Source organism: Natator depressus, chromosome 9, assembly GCF_965152275.1.
Source record: "Natator depressus isolate rNatDep1 chromosome 9, rNatDep2.hap1, whole genome shotgun sequence".
NCBI lineage: Eukaryota > Metazoa > Chordata > Testudines > Cheloniidae > Natator > Natator depressus.
Window position 1 is genome coordinate 7,479,592 of NC_134242.1, and position 27,916 is coordinate 7,507,507.

The 27,916-nt window shown below is 45.2% G+C and overlaps 1 protein-coding gene across 1 annotated transcript; it reads right to left on the reverse strand.

Moving 5' to 3' along the window:
* On the reverse strand, positions 1 to 27,272 carry RNPEPL1 (arginyl aminopeptidase like 1). The gene is made up of 11 exons (XM_074963426.1): positions 26,511 to 27,272; positions 16,239 to 16,379; positions 15,477 to 15,628; positions 13,091 to 13,207; positions 11,056 to 11,291; positions 5,727 to 5,840; positions 4,549 to 4,661; positions 3,113 to 3,221; positions 1,928 to 2,155; positions 1,583 to 1,725; positions 1 to 784 (listed from the first exon to the last, which is right to left on the reverse strand). The coding sequence occupies exons 1-11, from the start codon at positions 27,270 to 27,272 to the stop codon at positions 512 to 514; spliced, it is 2,388 nt and encodes a 795-aa protein (XP_074819527.1). The 3' UTR covers positions 1 to 511.
* Positions 27,273 to 27,916: the final 644 nt, after the last annotated feature.

The following is a 27,916-nucleotide window of genomic DNA, read 5'->3' on the forward strand; positions in this document are numbered from 1 at the left end:
CCACGTTTGTGTCTCAGGAAGAAGCACAAGCAGAAACCATATTCGCCACCACTTCAAATTCTAAAAAGTCTATTCTTTACAGAGCTCTGACCCAAATCCCAATCATCCTGCTTCTTGATCCTCCTGGCGACACACACACACCCCGACACACACAGCAAGTACTGTGTGTCACCTCAGATTACTCAACAAACCCATCCATAAGAGCCCCCAAAAAGAGAACTATCCACTTGCAGAGGGGAAACAACTCCATGAAGTCCCTGTCCATGATGCAATGAATCAAAATATCCATCCCACAGTAGTTCCTGCTTGCATCGGAAAGAGATCCCTGAAACTTGCAGCATCACTGTGTTGGGCACTTGAAGGCACATTTGCTTTGTGTCTGGGGATTTTAAAAACATCCAGTTACAGAAGACGGCAGCTGCAGGGCTGAGGAAAAGGAGGCAATGCATTTTATTTTTCTTCTGTTCCTGTCCCCGCTCTTGAAGCATTGAGCCTGGCATGAGATGGTGATCTAAGCAGACACGTTAACATCCCTGAGTGAAATGGCACTGTTAGCGGCCTCTGAGGGTTTGTCCTCAAGCACCAGAGCTGGTGTGTCTGTGGCAACTGCTGTAGTGTCTGTGGTGGGAAGAGGATTCAAGCCCTGTGTCAAAATCTGCTGAATGGTTTTCCGCAAGTTAGGGTGCAGCTGGTTCTGGGTCTGGTAGAAAACTTCTAAGGCAAAGGACTTCAAGGTGCCAGTACAGAGGTCCTCATAAAGTGGAATTGTGTACATTCGAGACATCTACAATAAAAATAAAACTGGATAACACATAATACATATAAAGGTTAAGAGACTCAACTATGCAAAGAATACACCAGACAGTTCTCCATGACCTAAGATCAGAGGCAGTTACTATATTTCTTCAAACTCTCTCTTTGGTAAGACTTTTAGCAAATTACTTTAAATCAGGTCAACCTGAAGCCAGATCGGTATCAGTAAGACAACAGGCTTTTCTTTGAATGTCTGTCTAAGAATCGTTAATTCCACTACTCGTGCACAACAAATAGCTCAAACAGCAGGCCAAGGGGAAAAGACACAGTGATGAAACGCATCAGCTTTACACTTCTGCTCAATCAAGTAACGAATGAATGGAGTCTGACAGGCCTCAACTTAGTCTATGGACATTTATCCACTGGACAACAAAACTATCACACAGATTGGTATGGGTTGCAGTCTCTGCTCTAGAGAGCCCAGGCCTGGAAAAGAAGGACAAGACTGAGGTGGGCAGAGCTAGGCTAGGGGTGGGGAGCCAGACTAGAAGACACAGACTATGCTTAGGCAAGTCAGATTATGTCCTAGCCAATCCTTCATCACAGAAGGAAGGCGTTGAACAGAACTATGGCCAGGGCAATGTTGTGTTCCCTCACTTGCAGCCATCCCCACCCACTAGCAGGTGAACCAAGCTCAGCCCCTTCGCAACACACCTGATCTATACTTGGCCAGGAAGCAGAAGTTCCAAGGTCTCTTTCACGTCGCATGTCTCATGCACATGTCTCATGCACTGAGAGGTGCAGTGCTGTTTAATCCAGCAGTTAGTACCTGGTATTCCAAGAAGAGTCGGACTTTGTAAAAATCTGGGTAATAGTCATTTCGGACTACGATCTGCAACCAGCGGATACGGATCTCTGCATTCATGGCGTCCAGCTGAGAGGAGTAACATTCTGAAAGCTTTTTTATCACCTCTAAAGAGAACATATACATAAAGAGAGAGTTTGTTACTAGGAGATATTTTTCCAAGTTTGAAAGAAATTAGAAAAAAGCGGATGAAAAACATTAACCGGGGGTGAGGGGCTATGTGTTAAGCGAGCAAAGTAAGCGATAACATTATTTCCTTCCCTGGTTTGTACCAGAAACACTTGCCCACTGCTTTGCTGCAGTACTCACCAGGAGGCAACGGTGACCCATCCAGCAATCTGTCCAAAAAAAGCACAGTTTGGAACGGTCTCCAGTTAGTGATGTCAACACTGCTAGCAGCAGCAACGGCATCAAGAGGCTCAGTGGTCCAGAGTTTGAAGAGTGTCTCCACTGGTCTGATCAGACTGGATCCCTGAGATAAGTCTGGCTCAGCTAATGGAGGTCCTGTAGCATTGAGCCAACGTTCAAACTCCAGTCCTGGAATGAGGAGCACCGAAAGGGTCAAGCAGGAGCCTCTGCAGCTGACTTGACTGTCTCAAGGCCCAGGACTGCTTCTAGCATACTTAAAAAAAGTTCTAACAATAGCAATTGGATCAACTTCTAATGGTAGCAATACAGCAGGGAGCAAGATCCTAATAGTGACCCTACCAGTCTTAGCTATTTTCTCTGCACTATATAGCATTTATCGGGTTAGGCTGTTGTTGGCTCCCTTCCAACCGTAACACATCTCTGTCTAATACTAACCCTGATGCTATCTAGTGCTTAGTCACTATGGTGATGGTAACTCAAAATACCCAAGATGATAATGTTGAGATAGACAGAAAGAAAGATGAGGCAACCTGAATCCAACTTTCTCTCAGACTCCCCTTCATGCACGTCACTTTCTCGGCAATTTTAAGACCTCAGTTCTGACAAAGACTCAAGTAGAGACTAAAACGCAGGTAAGAACTGGGGGAGAGCTTCAGCTCTGTAGAAAGGGGGACAGGTGACTGCCCCACTAGTGGGAATGAAAGTGATTTCAGATTTATTCCCACTATCAAAGGAAAGACGAAAATAACCTCCTATAATGCACAGAGCCCTGCAAACCCATTTGTAGAATCAATGGCAGGATACAGAAAGGCATTTATACATGAACTTCAGGGAAGTATACAGGCTGCAGCTTCATAGTGAGAGAAATGTGTATCTAAATTCCACTTTTATTTTAATTATAGAAAACATTTCTTTTCTATCCTCTTTCTCTAGCTTTGATGACTGACATTACAAGCAGAGTGACAATGGCATGAATCATGTTTCTAATGGTTTGAATGCCAAAGATGAATCAGTAAGGAAGTTTCATTTTCTTCAGATCCAGCATTTCCCTATACACCCTCTAATCCCAGCCTAGGCTGTTCCTTTCAAAAGTCTTTGCTTAAACAAAAACTCTCTCTTTCCCACCTGCTTTGTTGTCAACACTTTGCTCTTTCAGTTCTGGAAAAAAATTCAGGAAGGAATCCAAAAGATCTTGGGCTACAACGCTGGTGAACTTGTATTTCTCAATGTACGCCTGAAACAGAGTGAAAGAGTGAATTATGGTTAGGAAGACAGTGAGAGTTGGTGGAAGAATCATGGAGCCTCATGTGAAAATACAGAGATGGGAGAGTGAGAACAGCTATTGGAAAGGGGTTCTGGTATGAAAGGAAAGCAAAGAGGAGGGGAGATCTGTACGAGAAGCTAGGTAAGGGAAGCACCATTGTATGCAGAAAAATGGTGCAGTCACAGAAAGGTTCCAAGGTCAGTACAAACTGCCCTAAGCAAGAGCCCTGCCACACTGAAGTATCAGTGGAAGGAGGGGAAGGTTTCAACACATTCACACTTGTGAAAATTAGAACACAACTGACCATCAAGGTATTCACCAACCGGGTACGGATTACAGGAGACGTACAGATGTCTCTGTACATGCTTGATGTATTAAGGAGAGAGAGAAGATGAGTCAGAAGATACTGAGAGAAAGAGAGCATAGTGAGGTGACACCAATGTGAAAGTAAAGGAGAGAAAAGTCAAGAAAAGAGCAAATGAGCTTTGTTGTCAGTTTTTAAACACAATGCAGAAGACGACCTCAATTTATACAGCATATGCCACAGTGCCACAGGATACCAAGGCTTCCCCATCTATAATAAAAAGTGCTCTGTCCAGGAAGTCCTGATCATTGGGTTTGCTAGTCACACATGCGAAAACCACAACAAACTAGGGATTCTCAGCAGCAAACTGAAGGTAATCCCAGTGATACCTAAACGATTCCATGCAGTGTTTTCCATTGATTTGAAGCCCTAAACAACAAGTTACAAAGATATACTGATTGTCAGAGCACTATTAATTAAGTCATTGGCAATCACAGGACACCCTTTCAGCCTGCAGCTGGAGAGGGACAGGAGCCTGTCCACGTTCAGTTAGGAGATAACCCAGGAGACACTTCTCTCTTGTGGTGTCTTGTCAGAATTAGAGTGATGGCACTATTGTTCTTCTGCTGTCTCAGACCTAAATGCCTCCTAGCCTCTCCTCACGTAGGCCATGTCTACACTACCACTCATGTTGGCAAAAGGTACGTTGCCCAGGGATATGAAAAACACATCTCCCTGAGTGACATTAACGTGCAGAGCACACAAGTGGTGGTGAGAAGGTAGTTTTATTAGGTCGACAGGAGAGCTCTCTCCCGTCAGCACAGAGCGGCTACACGAGCGATTGTACCGCGGCGCAGCTGCATCGGTACAGCTCTGCCACTGTCAGCTCGCTAGTACAGACATGGCCTTAGCTGCAGTGACAAAACCTGACACAACAGCAGTTAGAAACACAGGTAGAAATGTGCGCAGGACGAGGTATGTATTCACACTAACTCTGAGGAAGGAGTCAAAGTGTTTGGAGTCTCCGCAAAGCTGGGACAGGTAGTAAACAAAGCAGTAGCCTTTCTCGTAGGTGAACAGGTTCATCAGATTACTCGGATTCACACCTGAAAGGAAAAGATAAACAACAGCATTGTAGGGTACTATATAGCCTGGGACATCATCGAAAACTAAGCATAAAATCCCTATGATTTCAGCCATTTCAAATTCCAGACCAGTCTCTAAGGCCTCTTTTTGGCGACCGATCTTTTTCTCAGTTCCATATTCTTCAATGCAAACCTTCGGAACCTCCCAGCATGCACACAGTGTTGCTAATTTCCTTGTCAGTTACTCTTGAGATGCCAACACTTGGCACCTTCAGTATTTTTCAACCTGCACTAAATTCTTATGTGCATTTTATTTTGTTCTATGTAGCACCTAGACTGTAAGACTACTTCACGGTCTGGTGCTCTGTGTCCCCTTTACACAGCCAAAAAATAAACAAATGAAGTACAAAGACAGAAAACCAGCACCAGAAAAAACCGCACATATCAGGGTGTAGAAATAAATTTAGCTGAGGGAGTAACAACAGATCAGCCTCTAATACTGCAGAGCTGCATCAACAGGAAAGCAAACCATGCATTTTAATGTGTGCATATATCCCTGTGTGTGCACATTACTATATACAAATATAAAATTATTATACATGTGCACACCAGGGCATCTAATAGAGCAGACTTTCACAGAGGTTGCAAAACAAATCGTTTGCATTTTAACCACTTATTTTGACATGTTCAAATTTTCAAAAGTATTCAGCTTTCAGGGCAGAAATTTTCTACATTTGGTCTTTGCCCAATGATACTTATTTTGGAAACTGGAAAAAAAAATCCATTCAAACATCTGAGTTTAGAAAAGGTTAAAATAAATAATTTTTTTAAAAGTATTTTTTTAGAAAGGGTTATTTTTAGGACAGGGCTGGAATGAAAAATGTCAGGGCACTGGCTGCTCACCAAAGACAAGTTCCTTCATTTATATTTAAATTGTTCTTCAAAATTAAACAGACTGAAAATATAGGCCAAGATTTTAAAAAACTGGGTGTCTACACTTAGACTCCTAAGTACGTATTTAGGCATTTAAATATTTGGGCTGTTTCTCACAACACCAACTCCCAGCAGTTCCAGGACCAGCCGTACCTGGCTCCAACTTAACCTGAAGCTTGCTAACAGGGTTGTCCTCCCCAAGGAGCTTCATCTGTCTGTGGAGGGCATCAAGACGGAATGCAGTCTCCAGGCATGTGAAGGCAGCACCTGCCCCGAGAGAGAGAGAGAGATTATACACACTATCCAGTTGCAGGCAGATAACTGCCTCACTGATACATGTAAAAGATACAGACTACTGGAAAGTGAAAGACAAATGTCACAACAGAAGAAAAATCACATGAAAGTACTTTACAGGGAAAGCAACCATAGAAAACCCTTGCAATTAGTGAAAAATATTTGCAATGGAAGTCTGAACTTGAAACTTTGTATTTCTGAATTCTGGCTACATATCAGTCTGAAACAAAAGGAACTTATGGAATTAAACAACACGAAAACTACACTAGATTTCCCACTGCAGGCTCTTATCTGAACAGATTTTACAAGCTAAGCAGAGTGGTACCTGGGCAATCTTTGAATGGGAAACTTTCAAGGAACACCCAGGTGATACAGGAAGTGATATTGGGAGTAGAGTAGTGGGCTCTTTTCTTATGGTTCAGTACTTCATCAGTACCTCAGCCTGTTTGGGACACTGCTGAAGGATATGCCATCTCACGGAGGAAATCTAGAGAGACGTTCTGACAAAGTGTGGCTAGGCTCTTTTTGAAGCAGTAAGGGCTTTACCTACAGTCTCCTAGCCAAATTCTGATTCAAGTTATATCTCCTTCTGTCACCCCCGTAGCTGAAATTAGGTAAATTATTCTACATTTCCAGTCCCTAATTTCTGTGCAGAATTGCTGTGTGCTGTTAAGGCACTGCTGCTTTCACCCTACAGCTGGCTGAAATTTTTTGGTGAGTGAAGTGATCTCACCTATACCTTCACAGACATAGGGAGGTGTTGGAGAGAGGACCTAAAAGCTAACTTTTGATTAAGAAAATGACTTAAGTCCAGGCCCTCTACAGAGCTTTCTCTGAAAGGTTTCCAATTTCACTTGCAGAGTCAGCTACACAGGGGCAATGTCACAGTTTTTCAGTGTCTGGAAAGGGCTATGTAAAGAAGGAGGACAGGAATTAAATGTATCCAGTCCTGGGGAACTTGGGGGGGCGGGAGGGGAGGAAGAACCAGTACAGGAGGGATGGGGGGGGCTCCACATTAATCAAAGTGGAACCAACTGCTAGCACAGAAAATTTATAAGATTTGGGGCCCATTTTTTCAACTTGGAGCCGGGGAAGACCCAATTGGTGTAGAGGAGCACTCCAATTGGGCAAAGACCTAGGGATGTCAGTAATACAAAGGTATCTACCTAGTAAAAAGACAGTACATAAATAACTGCAACTGCTAGTTCTAAAGGAGAGAGGAACGAGACAAACCAGCAAGGATCTTCCTCTACCCCACAGAGATAGAGATGGGAAGGGTAACATGTATTGGAAAGAATAATTTGAACTGGAAGAGGGCTAAGATGAGAGGTACTGTCTGGAAAAGAAATAGGGTGTCAGACAGAGGAGTTTAATAAAGAGCCATACAGCAATAAAATAAGATCTGTAAGAGTCTAGCAATGGGAGAAGCTAGAAGATCAAGTTAAATGAACTAGAATGCCTGTGGTGGAAGAGATCTGGACATGAGACCATGGTGAAATGACAAAGTCAGGGAATAATGTAATACCTGACTATAAACCATACAGAAAAGATGGATTAGATCACAGAAGTCAGGTGACATTGTACTATACACCTAAAAGATTCCACATAATCTAATGAGGTTCAGTTTTTGAGTGGAGAGGACCATACACTAGAGCAGTGGTTTTCAAACTGCGGGTCGTGACCCAGTACTGGGTCACAGAATGTAAGGCACTGCGTCGCGGTGGCTCTGGTCAGCACCGCTGTGGGGGGATGTGCCTGTGGGCGAGAGCCACATGGAGCCACTTGTGCGCCTCTACCTAGGAGCCAGACCTGCTACTGGCCGCTTCCGGAGTGCAGCATGGTCCGGGAGCCGCCGGAGGTAAGCCTGTGCCCAACCCCACACCCCAATCCCCCGCCCCAGCCCTGAGCCCCCCCCAAACCTGGAACCCCCTCCTGCACCCCAAACTCCTTATCCCTGGCCCCACCCCAGAGCCTGCACCCCCAGCCGAAAGCCCTGACCCCCTCCAGCACCCCAACCCCTTGCCCCAGCCCTGAGCCACCTCTCACACCCTGAACCCCTCATTCCCGGCTGCACCCCACAGCCCTCACTCCTGCACCCCAACCCTCTACCCCAGCCCTGAGCCCCTCCCACACCCCAAGCCCCTCATTCCAGCTCCGTTGGGTCGCGGGCATCAACAATTTTCTTCAACTGGGTCACCAGAAAAAAAGTTTGAAAAACATTGCACTAGACTATAGATACAAATCCTAAACCACAAGACTACAAATAGGTTTATACCTACTGGCCTCCTGGTCAGGAAAAGGATGTTCGGGAAACAGTGAGGAGGGAGTTCAAAGAGGCAACTAAGTCTAATGAAACAGCAATAACAGGTGACTTTATATATTAATCACATATAAACTGATCAATTGTCACATCAGGACAACATATAGGAGAGCAGTCTCTGAAAGCCCTAAACAACTGCTTTTTGCAACAGCAAGTTCTAAAGGAAGGAGAGGAGAAGAGACTGAAACCAGCAAGGGTCTTCCTCTACCCCTCAGAGATAGAGATGGGTATTGGAAACGAATAATTTGAACTATTCAGACAGATTGTCTTTCACCAATGTAACTGTGACCACTCAGGAAAGAACCTGAGCATTACTGTGGTCTGTTCAATGCACAATGGCAGTCCAACAAGGGAACAAAAGGTTACAATGGAATCCAAAGGACGCTGACAAATATTATAATGAATGCCTTTTTGTAAACTGCTGGCATCCCTTCTCCTAGAGCTCTATTCTGGTAGACCTACCTCAAAAAAAAAAAAAAAAAAAAAAAAAAAAAAAATCAAGATATAGGAGACCAGGAAGGGACATCAAAATTGATTATAGGCATGGCAAGGCTGCTAGGAAAGACTGAATAAAAAGGGACTGTTTAGTTTAGAGAGGAGACATACGAGGGGATAGGATACTCGTACACAGAATAATGAACGGAAGAGAAGGTAAATTGAGCACTCCTGCTTACCCTCTCTCCTAAAGGGTGGGCAAGGGAAAGCCGGTCAAATTGAAGATAGAGATGTAAATACCGTTTTAAAAGTCAACCATTTAAACAATTAAAAATATTTCATTTAAATGGTTAACTGATTAAGTGGCTAGGGCCAATCCTGCCGGCCAGTGCAGCTGGGGTGGCACAGGGCCGGTGGGCCGGCCAGCGCTGGGGTTAACGGTTAAGGCAGATTAACCAGTAAGACTAATGCTTACCGGTTAACCAGTTAACAGTTTACATCCCTTATTGAAAGACGACAAATTAAGAAATGATTAAATGAAACACTGTTTTTAAACACACAACACATAATTGACCTGTGAAATTCACTGTCACAAGGTAGCACTGAGGCCAAGGGCTTAGCAGGATAAAAAAAAAATTTTGATTTTTTTTGGACAGTGAGACCAACCTGAGTTAGATTTGATAGGCTAACTTACGGGATATAAACCCTCATACTTCAGGGCATTAGCCAGCCACTGACTGAGGACAATTAGGAAGAAACTTCACCATGGGCAGGTTATCCCACAAGTAATTACAAGTTTTTTTTAACTTTCCTCTGAAGCACCTGTCACTAGCCACGGTCAGGCAGAGTTTACTGAACAGAGAGACCGCTAGCCTGATCCGATACAACAATTCCTTCTACTGCATGTAAATCTCTTTGAGATCTTTGGCTGAAGCACAAATAGGAACACCAGTTTTACGGTATCCAGTGTGACATCAGCCCAAAGCAGGGTGGATAAAAAAAATCAATGATTTAAAAAAAAAAAAATTGGATTTTTTTTATTTAAATAGGTTTTTCCCCCTCAAAAATCCAATCTCAAGATAGTCTTAATTAAGATACATTATAGCTCAAAGATATCTCACCATGGAATGGAGATTATAAATTCCAGTTCTATAGTATGAGACAATATATTGGCGTAATGTTTAAGAAACGTTTTGTAAATGACTTCCAATAGTTCATGGATTAGGGACCCAATCTTATGGGGGTTCCACAGGCTTCTGTATAGATTATTTAGGTTAATCTTTCTATCTACCCAATGGGACCCAGTGCTCAGTCTAGAAGATACCATCAGAGATGCTTAGTTTTGCAGTTCTCAAACTGTGGATTTGTGTCTCCAGAGGTAACATGCTTGTTAACAGCAAAAATGTTTAAAAATAAATAAATAAATATATAGAGGTGAGAAATAACAGACCTCAACTCTATTGTCCCTCTGCAAATTTGTGTACACAAAGTCAATCCCTTACCTCTCTCTAAAAGTGCAAAGTTTCAAAAAGTTCAATGAATAGAAGATTGTTGGGGGCAGAATAGATCTGGACAAGGAGAAGAAGTCTGGAGATAAATGTGAGAAGCGAGGGACATAGGCTTGTTTTGTTAAAATGTTATATGTTTGCTGTTGAAGGAAAAAAATCCAGAATACTTAACGTTGTTGTTTTAGTTAAATAAAACAATTTAAATGTCTGTCTGGTGATGTTCTCCTCCTAATACAGCATGACAAGAAAATCCTCCAAATATTAATGATTAACCTGTTGAACTGGAGATAGTTATGAAGTCATTGGGAGGTGAACTATCTGCTTCAATTACCTTTTGTAAATGAAATAACCAAACAATCATTCATTTTCTGATATATCTGTAAAACTAATCTGAAAAGTTTTCAAAATAAATCACTGTTTAAAAGTGTATAGTGTGTACCTTCTAAAAATGATACCCACATCTATCTCGGAGTTGTGAAGAATATATATTAAGGTTATAACAACCAACAAGAATGCACTTTTATGTAGAAAACCATGATTAAATTGAGTCTTCCAGACTAGTGATTTAAATCAAATCCACCCTGGCCCAAAGCAAATCAAACCAAAGGAGATTCAGAATTCAGGGTGCTGCGCTCATCAAATCCACTGTGGGGTATGCTCACAAACAGTAAGAAAAAGAACCAGAAGCATTAACAGCAATGTTCTAGTTGTTTTATGACACTATGGAGCTCCCAACACTAATATTTTATATTAGGACTTCAAAATCCCAGTTCTCAGCTCCAAGTGGTTAAAAGTCAAATCTTTGCATGCCTCCTTCCTCTTATTTTACTTAAAGCTCAAATATTCCTTAACCCTCTTCCCATGAGCTGGGAGAAGTACAGCATTAGTCACACATGTCAAACAAAAAAAATCGCAACATCTATACCATAGGTCTCGGTGGTGATCCGGCGCTGTGCATATGTGGCCAGCCCCTCGCTCAGCCACATCTCCTCCCACGTGGCGTTGGTGACTGCATTGCCAAACCAGCTGTGGGCAATCTCATGAATGACGTCGATGATGAGGAAATCATCACTCTCCAGAATGGAAGAGATTATGAAGGTCAGGCATGGGTTCTCCATAGCAACAATGGGGAAGGATGGAGGAAGAAAAACAATATCATACCTGGAACGGAGGGAGACAGAAAGAGAGAAGCCAGAGGAGCCAAATTACTTTAATTTATCCAAGCTTACACGGAAGTTTCGTTGAAGGAAAGCTTACTTGAGGACTAATGGGTTTTCCCCATTTCACCTCCTAACTCATTACTTGAGCCCTCTAGTCAATGCACTCCAGGTCAGACTGCAGCAACCCGCCAATCTCCCCCACCAAGTGATCAGCACTGGCCCATGATCAGAGAGCACTGCAATCAGCTTTGGTGGGTAGGAAAGCTTTCCTCCTGCCTATTCTTAACAAAGAAATACAAAAGCCCTGTGCACATAGCTTACTCCAAGAACAAAAGCAATTCCCTGAAAACTGACAGACTGATAGTACCAAGGCTTCGAATCAAAGTCAGACTGAACTCCAACAATCAGTTATAGGGGGTATAGGGCCCACCCCTGCAAAGTGCTGAGCACCATCAACTCCCACTTCAGTAGGAGATGAGCGCATTTAGTATCTCACAGAAGGCTCTTCACACCTTGCAAGATTGGGCTCCAAGCACAGTATTGACTCTTACACTTGGCTAGGTGAGGTTCAAGCCCACCTTGTCCCAAGGACGTAAAACAAAAGTAAAAAGAAAGGGTTGAAATGAAGGAAACAGGGAGAGAGTTCTGGCTTAGTCCCTAGAGGAAGGAAGGCTGCATCACGAAGTGCCATGGCACCTCTGAAGGACTTCACCACTCCACAGGAAAGACCCAGTGTCCAGAAAGCTCCGGTCCTCAACACTGCCCACCCCGATGATCACGAGTACAAATACCAAACGATGAGAGACAAATGGATTCTCCAAAGCAAAAATAAAAGAGGGAGATTGGGGGATTGCTGTTCTTGTTTTGAATAAATGAAGTTTCCTTCCTCCATATTCTTCCTTTTTGCAACATTCTGAATTTCAGAGATTGATGATCTAACCATAGCATGAACCACTCCCCCTCACAAGTGGAATGCGGTGAAAGTTGAAGTACAGACATTTTCCACTTTAACAAAAATGAATGTCGGCAAATACAGAAGGAACTTTTATCATCTGCCTTCACGTTGTTACACAGGCTACACAAATCCAGAGGAAGATAATGTAGCAAAATACACAAACGGTTTAAATACTGCAGGATCACACATGAAGTCAAGTGGGACTTAGCAAACATTAGAAAAATAATTTCTCAACTCGGCTGAAAATTCCAAAGTCTCCTGGGAAATATGGTATAAAGAATTATATTGATTGCTCACAAAAGAAAAAAAATAAACCACTGAGAGGTCAGCATATCATCTAGAACTGGTTAAGCCCAGTTCGCTCAGATTGTCTGCAGCTTCCTGGAAGGTACTGAACTTTGCTCTTGTGCCACATCCTTTAAGCTTTTGCTGAAGGTCAATTCTAGCCAGCTGAGCTTCACTTTTTATTTTAATGTCTTGTAGTATTTTATTGTGCAGAACTTATATACTGCTCAATACGTGCTCTATAAGTGTACTGAATAGATAACGTGTGTTATTAAAGACTTTATTTTATATGTATGCTGTGTTTATAGATTTTCTTGTAATTTTCTTTTGGAAAACTAAACTGAAAAACAAGTTTGTGTGTTTGATCCTCTGCATTGACCTCCGTCAAAAGCAGGTCCACCGCTGAACCGAGACTCTGCAGTCAATTATTAACTCCACACCATACACTCCTGAGATGCTTATCAGGCCTGCCAGATAGAACTCCATCATGTACGTCCATTTTCTACATTGCTTTACTATATTCCTGTCATGAGTATCCAGAAGAATTCTATTGAACTCACCTTCCCCATATGTAGGGGCCATAGAGGCTCTCTGCAGCACTCAGCCAACTCTCCACCATGCCAGACAGCTTGCTGATGGCTGTTGGCAGCAGACAAGGTTCTGCCCACACCCTACTCCTGCAACAAAGCAGAAAATTGGAGCCAATAATTCAAACAGAATTAATTCCCTCTCCAAAAGAATAAAACCTTATCTTTCCATCACACTTTTATTTCATATCTGTATTCCAGTAGTGAATAGAGAGGTCTCAGGTCAGGATCAGGGCCCTTCTGTGCTAAGCACTGCATGGACACACAGGGAAAGATGGTCGCTGCCCCAAAGATCTTACAATTTATTAAGACTCAAGTAGATGTACCCATCACAAGGAACAGGGAAGCTTAGATGATGGCAAGTAATAAACACATATAAATTAGGGCTGTCACACAATTAAAAAAATTAATCACGCTGTTAAACAGTAATAGAATACCATGTATTTAAATATTTTTGGATGTTTTCTACATTTTCAAATATATTGATTTCAATTACAAACACAGAATACAAAGTGTACAGTGCTCACTTTATATTTATTTTTGATTACAAATATTTGTACTGTAAAAAACAAAAGAAAATGTATTTTTCAGTTCCCGCATTACAAGTACTGGAGTGCTATCTCTTTATCATGAAAGTTGAATTTACAAATGTAGAAGTATGTTAAAAAAAACAACCCGCATTCAAAAACAAAACAATGTAAAACTTTAGAGCCTACAAGTCCACTCAGTCCCCAGTTCAGCCAATCGCGAAGACAAACAAGTTTGTTCACATTTGCTGGAGATAATGCTGCCCGCTTCTTGTTTACAATGTCACATGAAAGTGAGAACAGGTGTTCACATGGCACTGTTGTAGCCAGCATCACAAGATATTTACGTGCCAAATGCCCTGAAGATTCATATGTCCCTTCATGCTTCAACCACCATTCCAGAGGACATGGATCCATGCTGATGATGGGTTCTGCTCAATAACGATCCAAAGTAGTGCGGACCGACGCATGCTCATTTTCTTCATCTGAGTCAGATGCCACCAGCAGAAGGTTGATTTTCTTTTTTGGTGGTTTGGGTTCTGTAGTTTCCACAGCAGAGTGTTGCTCTTTTAAGACTTCTGAATGCAAGCTCCACACCTCATCCCTCTCAGATTTTGGAAAGCACTTCAGATTCTTAAACCTTGGGTCGAGTGCTGTAACTATCTTTAGAAATCTCATATTGGTACTTTCTTTGCGTTTTGTCAAATCTGCAGTGAAAGTGTTCTTAAAACAAACAACATGTGCTGGGTCATCACCCGAGACTGCTGTAACAGGAAATATATGGCAGAATGCAGGTAAAACAGAGCAGGAGACGTACAATTCTCCCCCAAGGAATTCAGTCATAAATTTAATTAACACATTATTTTTTTAAATGAGCATCATCAGCATGGAAGCATGTCCTCTGGAATGGTAGCCAAAGCATGAAGGTGCATACGAATGTTTAGCATATCTGGCATGTAAATATCTTGCAATGCCAGCTACAAAAATTGCCATGCGCACGCCTGTTCTCACTTTCAGGTGACATCGTAAATAAGAAGCGGGCAGCATTATGTTCCATAAATGTGAACAAACTTTTTTGTCTTCGCAATTGGCTGAACAAGAACTAGGACTGAGTGGACCTGAAGGCTCTAAAATGTTACATAATTGCACTCAAAAACAATGTAACAAAAAAATCTACATTTGTAACTTGCACTTTCACAATAAAGAGATTGCACTTCAGTACTTGTAGGAGGTGAACTGTAAAATGCTATTCCTTTTATCATTTTTAGAGTGCAAATATTTGTAATAAAAATAATATAAAGTGAGCACTGTACACTTTGTATATTCTGTGTTGTAACTGAAATCAATACATTTGAAAATGTATAAAAAATCCAAAATATTTAATACATTTCAATTGGTATTCTATTGCTTAACAGTGAGATTAAAACTGTGATTAATCGTGATTAATTTTTTTAATTCGGATTTAATTGTTTTGAGTTAATCGCGTGAGTTAACGGCGATTAATCGACAGCCCTAATACAAATAAATAACAGCAATAATGTGTTATTATATGATCACAGTGCCTAGGAGCCCCAGTCTTGGACGGGACCCCAGTGTGTAGGCACTGTACAAACCCAGGACAAAAAGACCGTCCGAAGAGCTCACACAGTCCAATTCTGTGGAGTTTTTTATACCCAAGTAGACCTCCTGTTCTCTGAAGGGTCACAGCTCTCACTCCCAGACGGTAGCACGATATGCAGCATTAACCCTTACCCACACTATTGCCCTACCCCCTAACACAGCTTTATATGGACACAAGGAATAAAGTAGAAGCAGCTGGCTGCCAATCTCACCTGCGGCCAATGTCTGCAGATACAAGGTCCCCTGCCACCAGAGCCACGAGGTAGGCAGGAACTGGATATTCCATATAAAACTGGTATATGCCCTCCTGCTCCAAGTAGGTACTTTGGGTGGCACTCATCAACACCTGGATACCCGCAGGGGCCTGAAACATCAACACACATCTACTTAAGCTGGCTCAACAGGCTGAGATGATTGGGGCCAAGGGGCCAGACTCGCAGGTCTTACTTTTCCTGGAAGGATGTAATTTAATGGATGGGAAAACATTTTATATAGAGAGAAAGAGACACAATAAGGTCAGATCTTTGTTTTTGTTTTTAATCTGGATAAGCTGTCTGTGAAGTGACCACGACTAACCCTATTACAAAATGTGCATGTGGCTATTGGTGTTCCAGGAACGCTCACATACCAAGGGGCTCCATCCACACAAGAGATCACATTACCTGGTACAGCTTTTTCAGAACTGTGCACTGCCTAGTCATCACTGGGGAGGGTTACCCCTCAAAAACCAATGCTGGAAGTTACCACCCAATCTAATTCCTCTTTCATAATATGCACTGCAGAACAAATGGTCCCAGAGACCCTGGCTATTGGAACGCAAGGCCTGGAAGTTGCTTCAAAATGGCTATGCTGGTTCCATTCAGGGAGGACCCAAAGTCTCATGTCTGCTACCAGATCACCATTTCTTCTCTCTCATTAGCTGTCACTGGAGCACTGTGTTGTTCCTACCCAAGATAGCCACTGGAGTTACCTACCTTGACTGTAGCTGAATAGGTGCATTTCACTGCTGGTGTGTCAAAGCAGGGAAAGAAGGACCGATTACACACTGAATGACCCTGGGTGAAGACAAACGGCTTGGCTTTGCCACACGTTAGCTCTGGGTCCAGCCACCAGATCTGTTGGAATGTCAGATGGAGCAGAGGTGAGAAAAAGGAACAAAATTGATACACAGGGCAGAGGAGCTGAAATTAACAGGTATGCTGAAAGAATCAAAGGGAGTTAGATTTCAGAGTAACAGCCGTGTTAGTCTGCATTCGCAAAAAGAAAAGGAGGACTTGTGGCACCTTAGAGACTAACCAATTTATTTGAGCATGAGCTTTCGTGAGCTACAGCTCACTTCATCGGATGCTAGTGATTCTTCATTCATACTCCTGGAGTAATGCATATTTCCACTTCCAATAATTTCAGCCGCCATACATTTGCCATGGCTATCCAAACAGAGTAATTTTCTTTCACTATCTGGCTACGTAGCGCAGTGCACAGCAAACCATAACCCCACTCAGCTCAAGCCCTGCAATAACCGGAAATATGGATTTTCTTGTGGAGTAATCACCTGCCAAACCTGCAAAAAACTCTCTCCTTGAGTAAAATGTAGTACCGATGTTAAAAAATAAGAACATATGGGGTCAGTAGTGCAAGCTTCCAAAAGCAGGTTAAAACAGTGTAAATATAATTACAGGGTGATAAGAATAGCCAATATGGATTTGTCAAGAACAAATTGCGCATAACTGGTTGAAAAACCATACTCAAAGAATAGTTATCAATAGTTTGCTGTCAAATTGGGGGATATATCTAGTGTGATGCAGCAGGGGTCTGTCCTAAGTCTGGTACTACTGAATATTTTCATCAATGATTAGGATAATGGTGTGGCGGATACGCTTATAAAATTTGTGGATGACACCAAGTTGGGAAGGATTGCAAGTGCTTTGGAGGACAGGATTAGAATTCAAAATGACCTTCATAAACTGAAGAATTGAAAATCTGAAATCAACATGATGAAATTCAACAAAGACAAGTGCAGTACTACACTTAGGTAGGAAAAAGCAAATGCATAACTACAAACGGAGAATAACTGGCTAGGCAGTAGTACTGCAGAAAAGGATCTGATGGTTAGGGTTTGTCTACACTTACCGGAGGATCAATGCTGCGGTGACTGATGCATCGGCAGTCGATTTAGCAGGTCTAGACCTGCTAAATCGACCGCCGATCACTCTCCCATTGACTCCTGTACTCCACCTGATCGAGATGAGTAAGGGGAGTTGACAGGTAAGCGTCTCCCATCGACATTGCGTGGTGTGGACCCCACAGTAAGTAGATCTAAGCTATGTCGATTTGAGTTACGCTATTCACGTAACTCAAATTGCGTAGCTTTGATCAACTTTTCCCTTTAGTGTAGACAAGGCTTCACAGTGGATCACAAACTGAATACAAGTCAACAATGTGATGCAGTTGCAAAAAAACTAATATTCTGGGATGTATTAACAGGAATATCACATATATGACATGGGAAGCAACTGCTCCACTCTACTCGGCACTGGTGAGCCTCAGTTGGAATACTGTGTCCAGTTTTGGGCACTGCACTTAAAGAAAAATATGGACAAATGGGAGAGAGACCAGAGGAGAGCAACCAACATTTTAAAAGATTTAGAAAATCTGACCTAAGAGGAAAGGTTAAATCTTGAGAAAAGACAATGGAAAAGGACCCGTTAATAGTTTTCAAATCTGTTAAGAGCTGTCATAAAGAGAAAGGTGGTCAATTCTTCTTCACATCCCCTGAATGTAGGACAAGTAGTAATGGGCTTAATCTGCAGCAAGAGAAATTTAGACTAGATATTAGAAAAAACTTTCTAACTAGAAGGATAGTTAAGCACTGAAATAGGCTACCAAGGGAGGTTGTGGAATCCCTGTCAATACAGGTTTTTAAGAGCAGCTTGAACAAACACTTGTCAGCGATGGTCTAGGTATACTTGGTCCTGCACAGAGGGATGGACTAGACACTCTTTCAAGGTCCCTTCCAATCCTACATTTCTATGATTCTATGATCACTGGTCCGCAAAACCAGCACCGTTGAAATGCAGCCATCTCCGGGGAAACATGGGCAGCAGCCAAACAGAGGGGTACACAGCATACACATCACATTCAAAGAGTAGAACATTTTGGCCAATGACACTGACGCAATGCCCTTTTTTTTGTTTTAAACAGAATGGGCAATGGGATCTTTAGTATACAGCAAAGCAATCAGCACCTGTTTCTTCTGTCTCGCCTGGAATACCCCCATTGCATGCAGGCAGGCTAAGAACCGTATGGAAAGAGAGAAGCTCTTCTGTTGCTCCACAGTAGCCTCAGGATTATTACTACTGAGTCACATCGGGGAACTCAATTAGTTCCAACCAGAATATAAAGGGACAGTCCTGTCTCTTTGGGCCACTTATACTGTAAACAGACCAGTTACTAAGTCCAGGCTATGCTGTTACAGGTGCTGGATAGAACCTGAGCTAACGTAGCCTGGGAGGCACAGACTGGGGAAGGTATAGAGGGGAGTACAGGGAATTAGGGGGAGCAAGCAGGACCTTTTATATATTTTTTTAAATTGGTTTGAATTCTTAGCATTTTCTAAATGTTCTAAAAGAAAGAACTTACAATGCAGATGAAATCCTCCCCGTCTCCATTATCCACATCCCCGAACCAGGGGAAACACACATGCCTCTGACGGACTTCTAAGGTCTGCAAAAAAGATGCCCCACTTTGGTGCACCTCATAAGCTCTGTTGAAGCGGAGCTCCCCTCCTATAGGCCGTACACACCAACATGATTTATACTAACAGCTCAGTAAAAAAAAACAAAAAAAAAACACAAAAACACCACCACCAAGGAAAGTCCCAAATAAAAAATACATTTAAAAAAGAACTACAGCTGGATGCGTGTTTCAGTGGCCTCCACTTAATGCCCAAGAATTCATATTACATTTTCTTTAAAAAAATAAAAATTGTGAAAGGATCTAGTCCATTCTTCACTGCCACATAACCCTTCATCATTCATTAAATACCCCCTTCCAACTTGTAGCCCTCTCTCAACTTTAGATTTCCACAAATATATGCAAAGGTAAAACCAACCAATAAATAAATTATAAAATCCTATCTCCTTTTCAAGGATCCATCTCCAACAGTCTGTAACATGAACACACTACAACATTACTCAGCACAACATATTAGCTGCAACATAGTTAACAATAAAAAGTATAAACTTGCAATATCTCATACGGTTACATAAACCATCATCATCTTACAATCAACACACATCCTACAACAACAAACCACTCCAATCCTGTTCAGAAAAATATCCCATCTACCCCACCATCACATCCCCCTATGCTGCACGGTGTTACTGAGGGGTGGCTCAACTAACCCCACAAACAGCCAGGTCCCGGCTTGTGTTGCCGCCTGCCCCTGAGATTGGAAAAAACCTCACTCTTCCCCATAGCCACTTCACACATGCTCCTTCCCTTACCACCCAGTCGTGGCTTCCCCGAGAGACATTTCCAGGTGTGTGACATACCCAGCCTCCCCTACCTTAGAGAAACAGGGGGATGGCTGCTTTGCCCAATTCCCTTCACTGGGGTGACCAGATGTCCCAATTTTATAGGGACAGTCCCAATTTTGGGGTCTTTTTCTTATATAGGCTCCTATTACCCTTCACCCCCAGCCCGATTTTTCACACTTGCGGCCTGGTCACCGTACCCTCCACTGAAAGAAAGGGGGTTTCCCACAGTCTGGCTCTCTCTCTCCACATGGATGGAAGAGAAGTGGGGCACGGACACTGCATCTCAAGCAAGCAGCACAAAGCTTCATAGTTTACTGAACCAGATAAGGGTTTATATTTATTGGCCGTGCGCCCCAAAGGCAGATAGCTGAGCTTCCTGCAGCTTTGAAACCTACAGCTGATACTGTATTTATTAGTGGTCAAGCCACCGAAAAACCACCAGTGTGCCAGTTTCTCGGCAGGGTCGGCATTCAGACCTGTGGTGAGGAACGGGCTGCTCCATCTGAAACACGAATCTCAGATCTATAGGAAGCAACTGAACTGCCCATCTGAAATACAGAGGACTTGGATAAAAGAGAGCCACACCTGGGGACCAGGGAGCGAAGTGTCACTCAGGGAGGTAGGAAGAACTAGGACATCTCCAACTGAAATGGTACAGAGGTCAGCTGTCTGAACACAGGTTGACTTGTGTGCTGTATCACAGGGAGGAGGAAATACTAACAAGTTTTATAACCTGAAATGCAAACCCTGGCTTGTCCCATCGTCATGGAAAGAAAACAACAGCGGATGACAACATAGTAAATGACAAGTCAGAGACATGTCACAGCTGGAGATCTGAAGTAGAATTTGCTTTCCCTGGAAAGGCACAAAGAACATTTTTTTTGCAGAACATCTCTAGTCCTGAAAGGTTGGGGCTGAATTCCCCTCACTTCAACACACTTCACTACTGTATGCAGTCCACACACCACTAGAGTGGTGCTGAACTTAACACACGCTTGCTCCTGGAGCGTGAAGGTGGTATACAGATCATAGTTCCCTAACAGAACACAGCCCCAGAAAGGAACTGGAATGCTCTGTGAAAGGCAGATTTAATCTCCCAGCTGTCCCCTAAGAGCCATCCACCATAAAACTATATTGGCTCCTGCCAGATCTGGATGAGGAATAATGGACAGCTGAACACAGATAGCTAAAGCCAAATAAATAAATGCAACACAATTCCATGTTTCAATCAGATATTTCTAGCCTCTCATGCTACCTTACTGCTGATACCTCTATGCTGGATTGAAACATTAATTTATTATTTAATAACCCCACCCACAAATGTACTAGGGGCCTCAGATGAAACAGTCCCTGCCCCCCAAAAAATCATCTTAAAAAGATCTTGCAAAGACTGAAAAGATCCAGGGAAGGGCAATGAAGATGGTTTTAAGTCTAGGTAGGACTTCTATGAGAGAGAAGTCTCAAAATCTACAGTTATTTAGCCTGCAAAGAGAAGACAGTTTGTGAGGAATTTACTAATGTATTGACAATTATAAAGAGTGAAAACAAATCACTCTGAACACAGCATCACCTGTACTTATAGTGTAGTGCTACACTAAAAACCATAATAAACAATGGCACCACATTCCCACCACTCAATCGCTCTGGTGCCAATAAGACTGAAAAAGTATAAGTGACAGCATATGCTCAGACATGATGGGGCTGAGGAGCAGATGTTAACTGAAGGCATAATTTGGCTTGCAGAGTATTTATGACGATGTGCAAGTCAGAAAACACAATGTGGCTTTGAGATTGTGAAGCAAAAGCGAGACCACTCCCTGCTGCCAACAATATCCTTAGGACAACAGGCTTTGTAACTCTATTTCAACAGAATCAGTCAATGCAATCAGAAAGATAGCAAAAAGGCTGCAAGAGAAAAGCCCCAGGAGAAAGATTAGCTGCCTCACACACCAGAGTCAGAGACCTCCTGGACTATGAGCAGGGAGACTGGCTGGATCCCCTGACACTCGCTCGGTGCATGGGGCTCTCCAGGCCTCATTCTCCCCAGCGCATACTTCAGGAGGTGAGGGCCGCTTTGCTGCCCACTGCTTGGGTTTTCCTCGACCAGGTCCTGTGAGAGGGCACCCCCCACCCACCCCAGGCCCTCCGGACCTTTTCATCGGGCCCCCGCCCCTTTACCGTGAGCCAGCTACACGAGTTGCAGCCAGTTCGGTTCCAGACCACGCCAAGGAAACATCTGTACATGCTCGTGCTCCACACCCTTCACGTCCTCACCCTCACGTCCCATCCTGCCACCTCTGGAGGGTGAGGAACCCCCGTGAGCCAGCCTATATTCCACCCTGATCCCGAGGCCCGCTGGGGGCATCAGCTGGCAGCTCCTTCATGGAGCCGTGAGCACGGGCGTGTACTTGGCACAGTTCACTCCCCTCCCAGACACCTGCCCCTTTTGCGGCGCGAGGGAGACCCTGGCGCATGTATATCTGGAGTGCACCAGGTTGCAGTCCCTATTCCAGCTCCTCTTGGATATATTATTACGGTTTTGGTTGCACTTTTCCCCCCACCTGTTCATCTACGCACTCCTTATCCTTGGCCCCACAAAGTCATGGGACCTCCTTGTCAACCTCCTCCTAGCCCTGGCCAAAATGGCCATCTACAAAACCAGGGAGAGGAGGTTGGCCGACGGGGTTTCTTGCGACTGTGGGACCTATTTCCGTTCCTCAGCCCGTTCACACATCCGGGCAGAGTTCCTCTGGGCGGCATCCTCTGGCTCCCTTGACACCTTTGAGGAGCAGTGAGCGCTCCCTGGGGTTCTCTGCTCGGTGTGCCTGTCAGGTTCCCTTCGTTTAACCCTTTAACTTCTCTCCCGTTCCTGTTATTTCCGTAGTTGTCCCCCGCAATTATTTGGAATCCCGGACCTGTGGATCCTCCCCTTAGGCTGGGAGAAGGTCCTTTAGCAGTACTTCCTGGATCTCAATAGGACTCAGTCCATGAAAGGCCAAACCAGTGATGATGGGACTGGAGAATCCAGATGAGGGTCTGGACACAGCATCTATGCATTTGTCATGTCCAGACTAGATTATTGCAATACATTGTATCCAAGTGTAAAAGCAGAAGCTCACGCAGAACAAGGCAGACCACATAAGCAGGATGAGACAATAAGAGAACATCACCCAAGGTCTCAGTGCACTTCTAATGCCAACAGTCTTGGCTCAGGATGCAACTACGTCTGAGACCACTTCTCCATCCATGACCCAAGACAATTCTGCCTGTGGCATAAGGCAGCTGGCAAAATCCAGCAGCAAGATAAAACACTCTCAGTCCAGATGACTAGACTGTGGAATCAGCTCCCAGAACCAGCACGTAGATCTAATTTACCTTTTCAGTACTTCAAAGCTACCGTGAGGAGCTCTACAAGAACAACCAAGACAGAATATATATACATTGTTGTAGAGTTCATGGGGTGACAGCCAGAGATACTCTTGTCTTACTTGTAAGCTGAGCAAATTTGATCTGGAGTTGTGGGGCCAATTTTTACTGCCACTTCTCAGGACAGAACTGCACCTGAACTATCAGCACATTTAGACCAAAAGGAATCATCACTTTAAGTAGCAAATAGCATATGCAATTCACTGCCACGGCGGAGTCAAATTTTTAAGTGGCTGGATAATTTTAGACCACTGAGGGGTTTTGCAGTTTTATAATCTATAATAAGACCTAGATACCAGTGTTCACAGTGCTTTAGAAATGCTTTGCGATTGGGTAATTTTATGCCCTATTGCCTGTCATTGTCATGAGAGAACCCCCATTCTCACCCCCTGCTACCACATGCAGCAAATGTGCAATTGGCCAAGTGCATTCTGGAGGTTTTTCTTCCATACCATCAGGCATCAAGCAACATCAGTGGCAGGACAATGAAACTGATCTGATCTGATCGTATCAACATGGCAAATCTCATGGGAACCCTTATCTTAGGGACTGCCAATTTCATTACATGGTGAGCAGTGGCAATCTGATACAAGCCTACCAGACAATCTGGGATCACAGCCACTAGAAAATAATTTCTTTGTGTTCTGAATTTTAACCACTTTCTCAAGTGGCAACATGGCTGTTTATTTTCTGGCATGCTCTAAATCAGGCAGAGAGATGGCTCTTCATGGGACATTTCCAGGATGATCATCATTCCTGACCCGGTAGCTGGGGACTTAATGAGAAAAGTTTGTAGAGCATCCCAGCTAAAGACTCTAAAGTCAAGATTACAGAGACTGCATGTGAAGCACTATAGAAAGAGGAATACAGAGAGGAAGGTCCAGTGGTCAGGGTGCTAATCTGAGACCCAGGTTCAATACCCAGCTCTGACATAGGCTTCCTGCGTGAACTTGAGCAAGTCACCTAGTCTCTCTGTGCCTCCATTCCCCTTCTGTCCAACAGGGATAATAGCACTGCTCTACCTCAGTGCAGGTTGTGAGGTGCACAAGTACTATAGTAATGAATGGGGACCCGAGAAGTACCTAAAATAGAGAGAGAGAGAGAGAGAGAAATCTGGTAAATCACTTCTACCTGGAAATCTGTTCTTTTCACAAGCGTGTGACACCTACTCTTTGTTGTCTACTAGATTATTTTGCCACAAACTGATTTTTTCTGATTTTTTTCCCCCTTAGGTTTTCTGTTTGAATCATGTTCAGCAATTAAAACAATTACACTAGATGCAGCACATGATACTAAACAAACAAGCTGAGATAGGTAAGGGTAAGTCACATCAGATAAAATGAGCGTGTCCATCGCATTAGACTATAAAAGTTTTGCAAGTCTCCCAAAAGCCTCTTGAGACCTTATTACATTTTGCAAAGGAACACAGGCAGGCCAAGTGAGCATAGTACCTTTGTATTACAGCCAAATACAAAGAAAATGGATATTGTACTTTTCAGCTACAGAGAGCAGAATTTAACTTAATTTAATAAAGTCCAGTGGTTGCTTAGATATGTTTGTTTCCATCATCCCTTGGAATTTCAAGATCAGTTGGGTATTGACTGAAAGCTCAGGGTCCAAGTGGTTACAGAGAATTATGGGAATCAAAATGAGCAGCAAAATTTGTAAAGATCTCTCTTTACTGCAGGAAAAAGTCCCACGCAGATTAGCCAGCCAGGGGCCACCACTAGGCGGGCCTGTTGAGCATACTGTGTTATAATCCAATTAAACACTGCCACAGCCATACACATCCAATAGAATGTCTTCCCAAAATACTGGTACACTGTTATTCATGCCTGAATTGTGTATTAAATGCAAGCATAACAATTCCAGCTCCCTGTGATCGTTTACCAAAATGTAACTGGCTATATAAAGCCTAATTTTTGCAAACATTTGGCAAAAGTCCACTGTATTCTGGCTTACTAGCAGATACTCGACCTGCTCAGAAGCATTCTCAATGAGGCAGAAAAGGAAAGGAACCGAGGCCGGGTCCACATTACAGACATAGCTGGCATAGACAAGGGTGCTATGAGGTGTGATTTGTGACCAAACACATGTGCCAGCAAAAGCCCTTAGTGTAGATGCAGTTATACTTGCAAAACTGCAGCTGGGGCTTAAAATAAGATATACCCACAACAAGCAAGGAGTGCTTTGGCAGTACAGATACCAATACAGCTGTACGGGCAAAGCACTTCTAGTGTAGACCTGTCTGAGCGTACACCACTTGCCAACAATTATGTTCAATTTAAGGGCGTAACTCAGCTGCTTATGCCCATAGTGGCAATGAACAGGGGTATCAACTTTTGAGAGCCATAGAAAGAGCAAGTGGCTCAGTTAGTGCACGTGTTGTAAAAAGCCTTGGCACCCATCACAGGTTGGTGCTTCAGAAGAAGGCTCTTGTTTATTCAGTGTCACATCCTGAGGTATGCCCTTGTTGAGCAAAGAGAGATGTCAAACACTGAATCAGAAGGAGCAAGCTGAGTAGGAAGGGGAAAGCTGCTGTTTACACACAGACCATCTGGTAATCAGAAAAAATGGCAGGATAACGTAGCAGTGAAATTCTGATTTTCTCTAATGCCAGCCCACACGCACACACCAACTTAACAGATAGTGAATTATAGGTCAAAAATGAAAAAATCATATGAAAATAAGTAACCTCATGATATTACATACAGTAGTTGCCCCCTCGTTCCTAGAACTCCACTTTGTCTGCTGTCATCTCTCCCTGGGTCAAGCTGTGGCTCATCTAACCTAGACTGTAAGTGCCTCAGACGGGCACTGTGTCTTCGTAGGTGTCTGAAGAGCTACCCACTCGGAGGACGCTATATGGATAACAAGACGGTGAATTGCCAATATGGGAAACCACATCCACTGCCACTCCCATGTAATCAAACCACCTACCGCTACCATCCACAGAAACAAATGCTTTGAAATGACGGGCACGGTCCTTTTGGCTGGGCCCAGACAAAAGCCCAGGAGAAAGCCCACAAACCCCCAAAGCACAGCCTGGCAGTAAAGACTATTTCAAGCCACACCTTCTGCTCTACCCTGGCAAAAGGAGAGAGAAATCGCGGCCTAGGTCTCTGTACGTCTGGGAAGATAGCCGAGGGCACAGACTCGGCCTCCCGCCAGGCTCCCACCCGGCCGCTGGTATTTTTGCTGCCTGTCCGGGTACCCAGACACCCCCTCGACGGGGGAACAAACAGCCGAGCGAAGCGGGCAGAGCTCTGAAAGGCTACTTACGGCCGGGCCGTCGGCGGTGGTGTAGCGGATGATGATCTGGAAGGGCTGGTGAGGCTGCAGGGCAGCGGGCAGGGAGATGGTGAGGGAGGAGCCGTAGTCGGTGAAGGGGTCTACCCTGAAGACCAGAGGGCAGGGGGCGGCGGAGGGGTCGGGGAAGCTGGGGAAGGGCGGGGGCGGCGGGTCGGCGGCAGGGGGCAAGTCAGGCGAGGGGCACGGCAGGGGGCTGGGCGGGAGGTCAGCGGGCTGGGCCCGGGCCCCGGGGCCAGCGGCCGGCCCGGGGGTGGCAGGCGCGGAGAGGGGGGTGGAGGCGGTGGAAGGGGCGGACAGGGAGGGCGAGGAGCCCGTGGAGGGGTCGGGCAGGAGCGGGGTGAGGGCACAGGCGGGGCCGCAGGGCGGGAGCGGGTCGGGCGGCGGGGGGCCCGCGGGGAAGGCGAAGGCGCAGGGCCCCTCCCCGGCCGGGGCGCGGCGGTAGCCGGCCGAGAGGACGCGCAGGGCCGGGTGCGTGTCCAGCACCAGGGCCCGGGGCCGGGCCCGCAGGCCGCAGAGCTCCAGCACCAGGCAGCCCGCCAGCGCGCGGGCCGCGGGCCGCAGCTCCAGCCCCAGGTGCAGGTGGCGGAGGCGGAAGAGCTGCGAGCTCGAGGCCGAGGCCACGTCCGGCGGGGGCTCGGGCGGGGGCGGCGGCGGCGGGGCCGGCGGCGCCTCGGGCCCGGGCGGGGGCCCCTTGCGGCAGCAGCACAGGCCGGGCGGAGCCGGAGCCGCCATGGAGCGGCGCAGGCGGAGGCGGCGGCGGCGGCCGCTATGTGAAATCCATGGGCGGGCGGCCCCGCGGCCGAGGGCACCGGGGGGAGGAGAGCCGCGCAGGCCCCCCTCGGCACCGGCCCGCGGGAGCGCCGGACCCGGCCGGCAGCACGGAGAAGGGGCGGGACGGCGGCCGCCAGGGGGCGCCGGGGACGGACATCCCGGCCGCGGCCGCCAGGGGGCGCCGGAGGGCGCGAGCGATCGGCGGGGCGCGGCCGCCAGGGGGCGCCCGGGAAGGGACCGTGCCGGGAGCCGGGGGATCGTAGCGCGGCTACGCCCCCTGCTGGAGCCCCGCGGGAGGAGCTAGGCCGATGCTTGGCTCCCCAAGGCCCCAGCTGCAGGGGGCACCACCAACCCCAGGCATGGCTGGGAGGGTTGGAGTCTGCTGCTGGGCTACTGGGAGCGGCCCACGCCCGGCGACAACCCATGGCACAGACACCCCCTTCTTCAGGGGCAACCCGCCGTCCACCTGCCACCCAGACCCCCCCTCCTCCAGGGGCACAGCCCACGCCCAGCGTCCACCCCCATGGCACAGACACCCCCTCCCTCAGGGGCAACCCACCTGCCACCCAGACCCCCCCCTCCTCCAGGGGCACAGCCCACGCCCG

What these genes read in the sequence shown, in the direction of transcription:
- RNPEPL1 (XM_074963426.1), bottom strand. Translation starts at nt 27,272, where the DNA reads ATGGCGGCTCCGGCTCCGCCCGGCCTGTGCTGCTGCCGCAAGGGGCCC. An exon ending in TCTGCAGACATTGGCCGCAG is followed by an intron (nt 13,208 to 15,476) that starts GTGAGATTGGCA and finishes GCTTTGTTGCAG; the next exon opens with GAGTAGGGTGTGGGCAGAAC. An exon ending in TCAGGTTAAGTTGGAGCCAG is followed by an intron (nt 4,662 to 5,726) that starts GTACGGCTGGTC and finishes TTTTCCTTTCAG; the next exon opens with GTGTGAATCCGAGTAATCTG.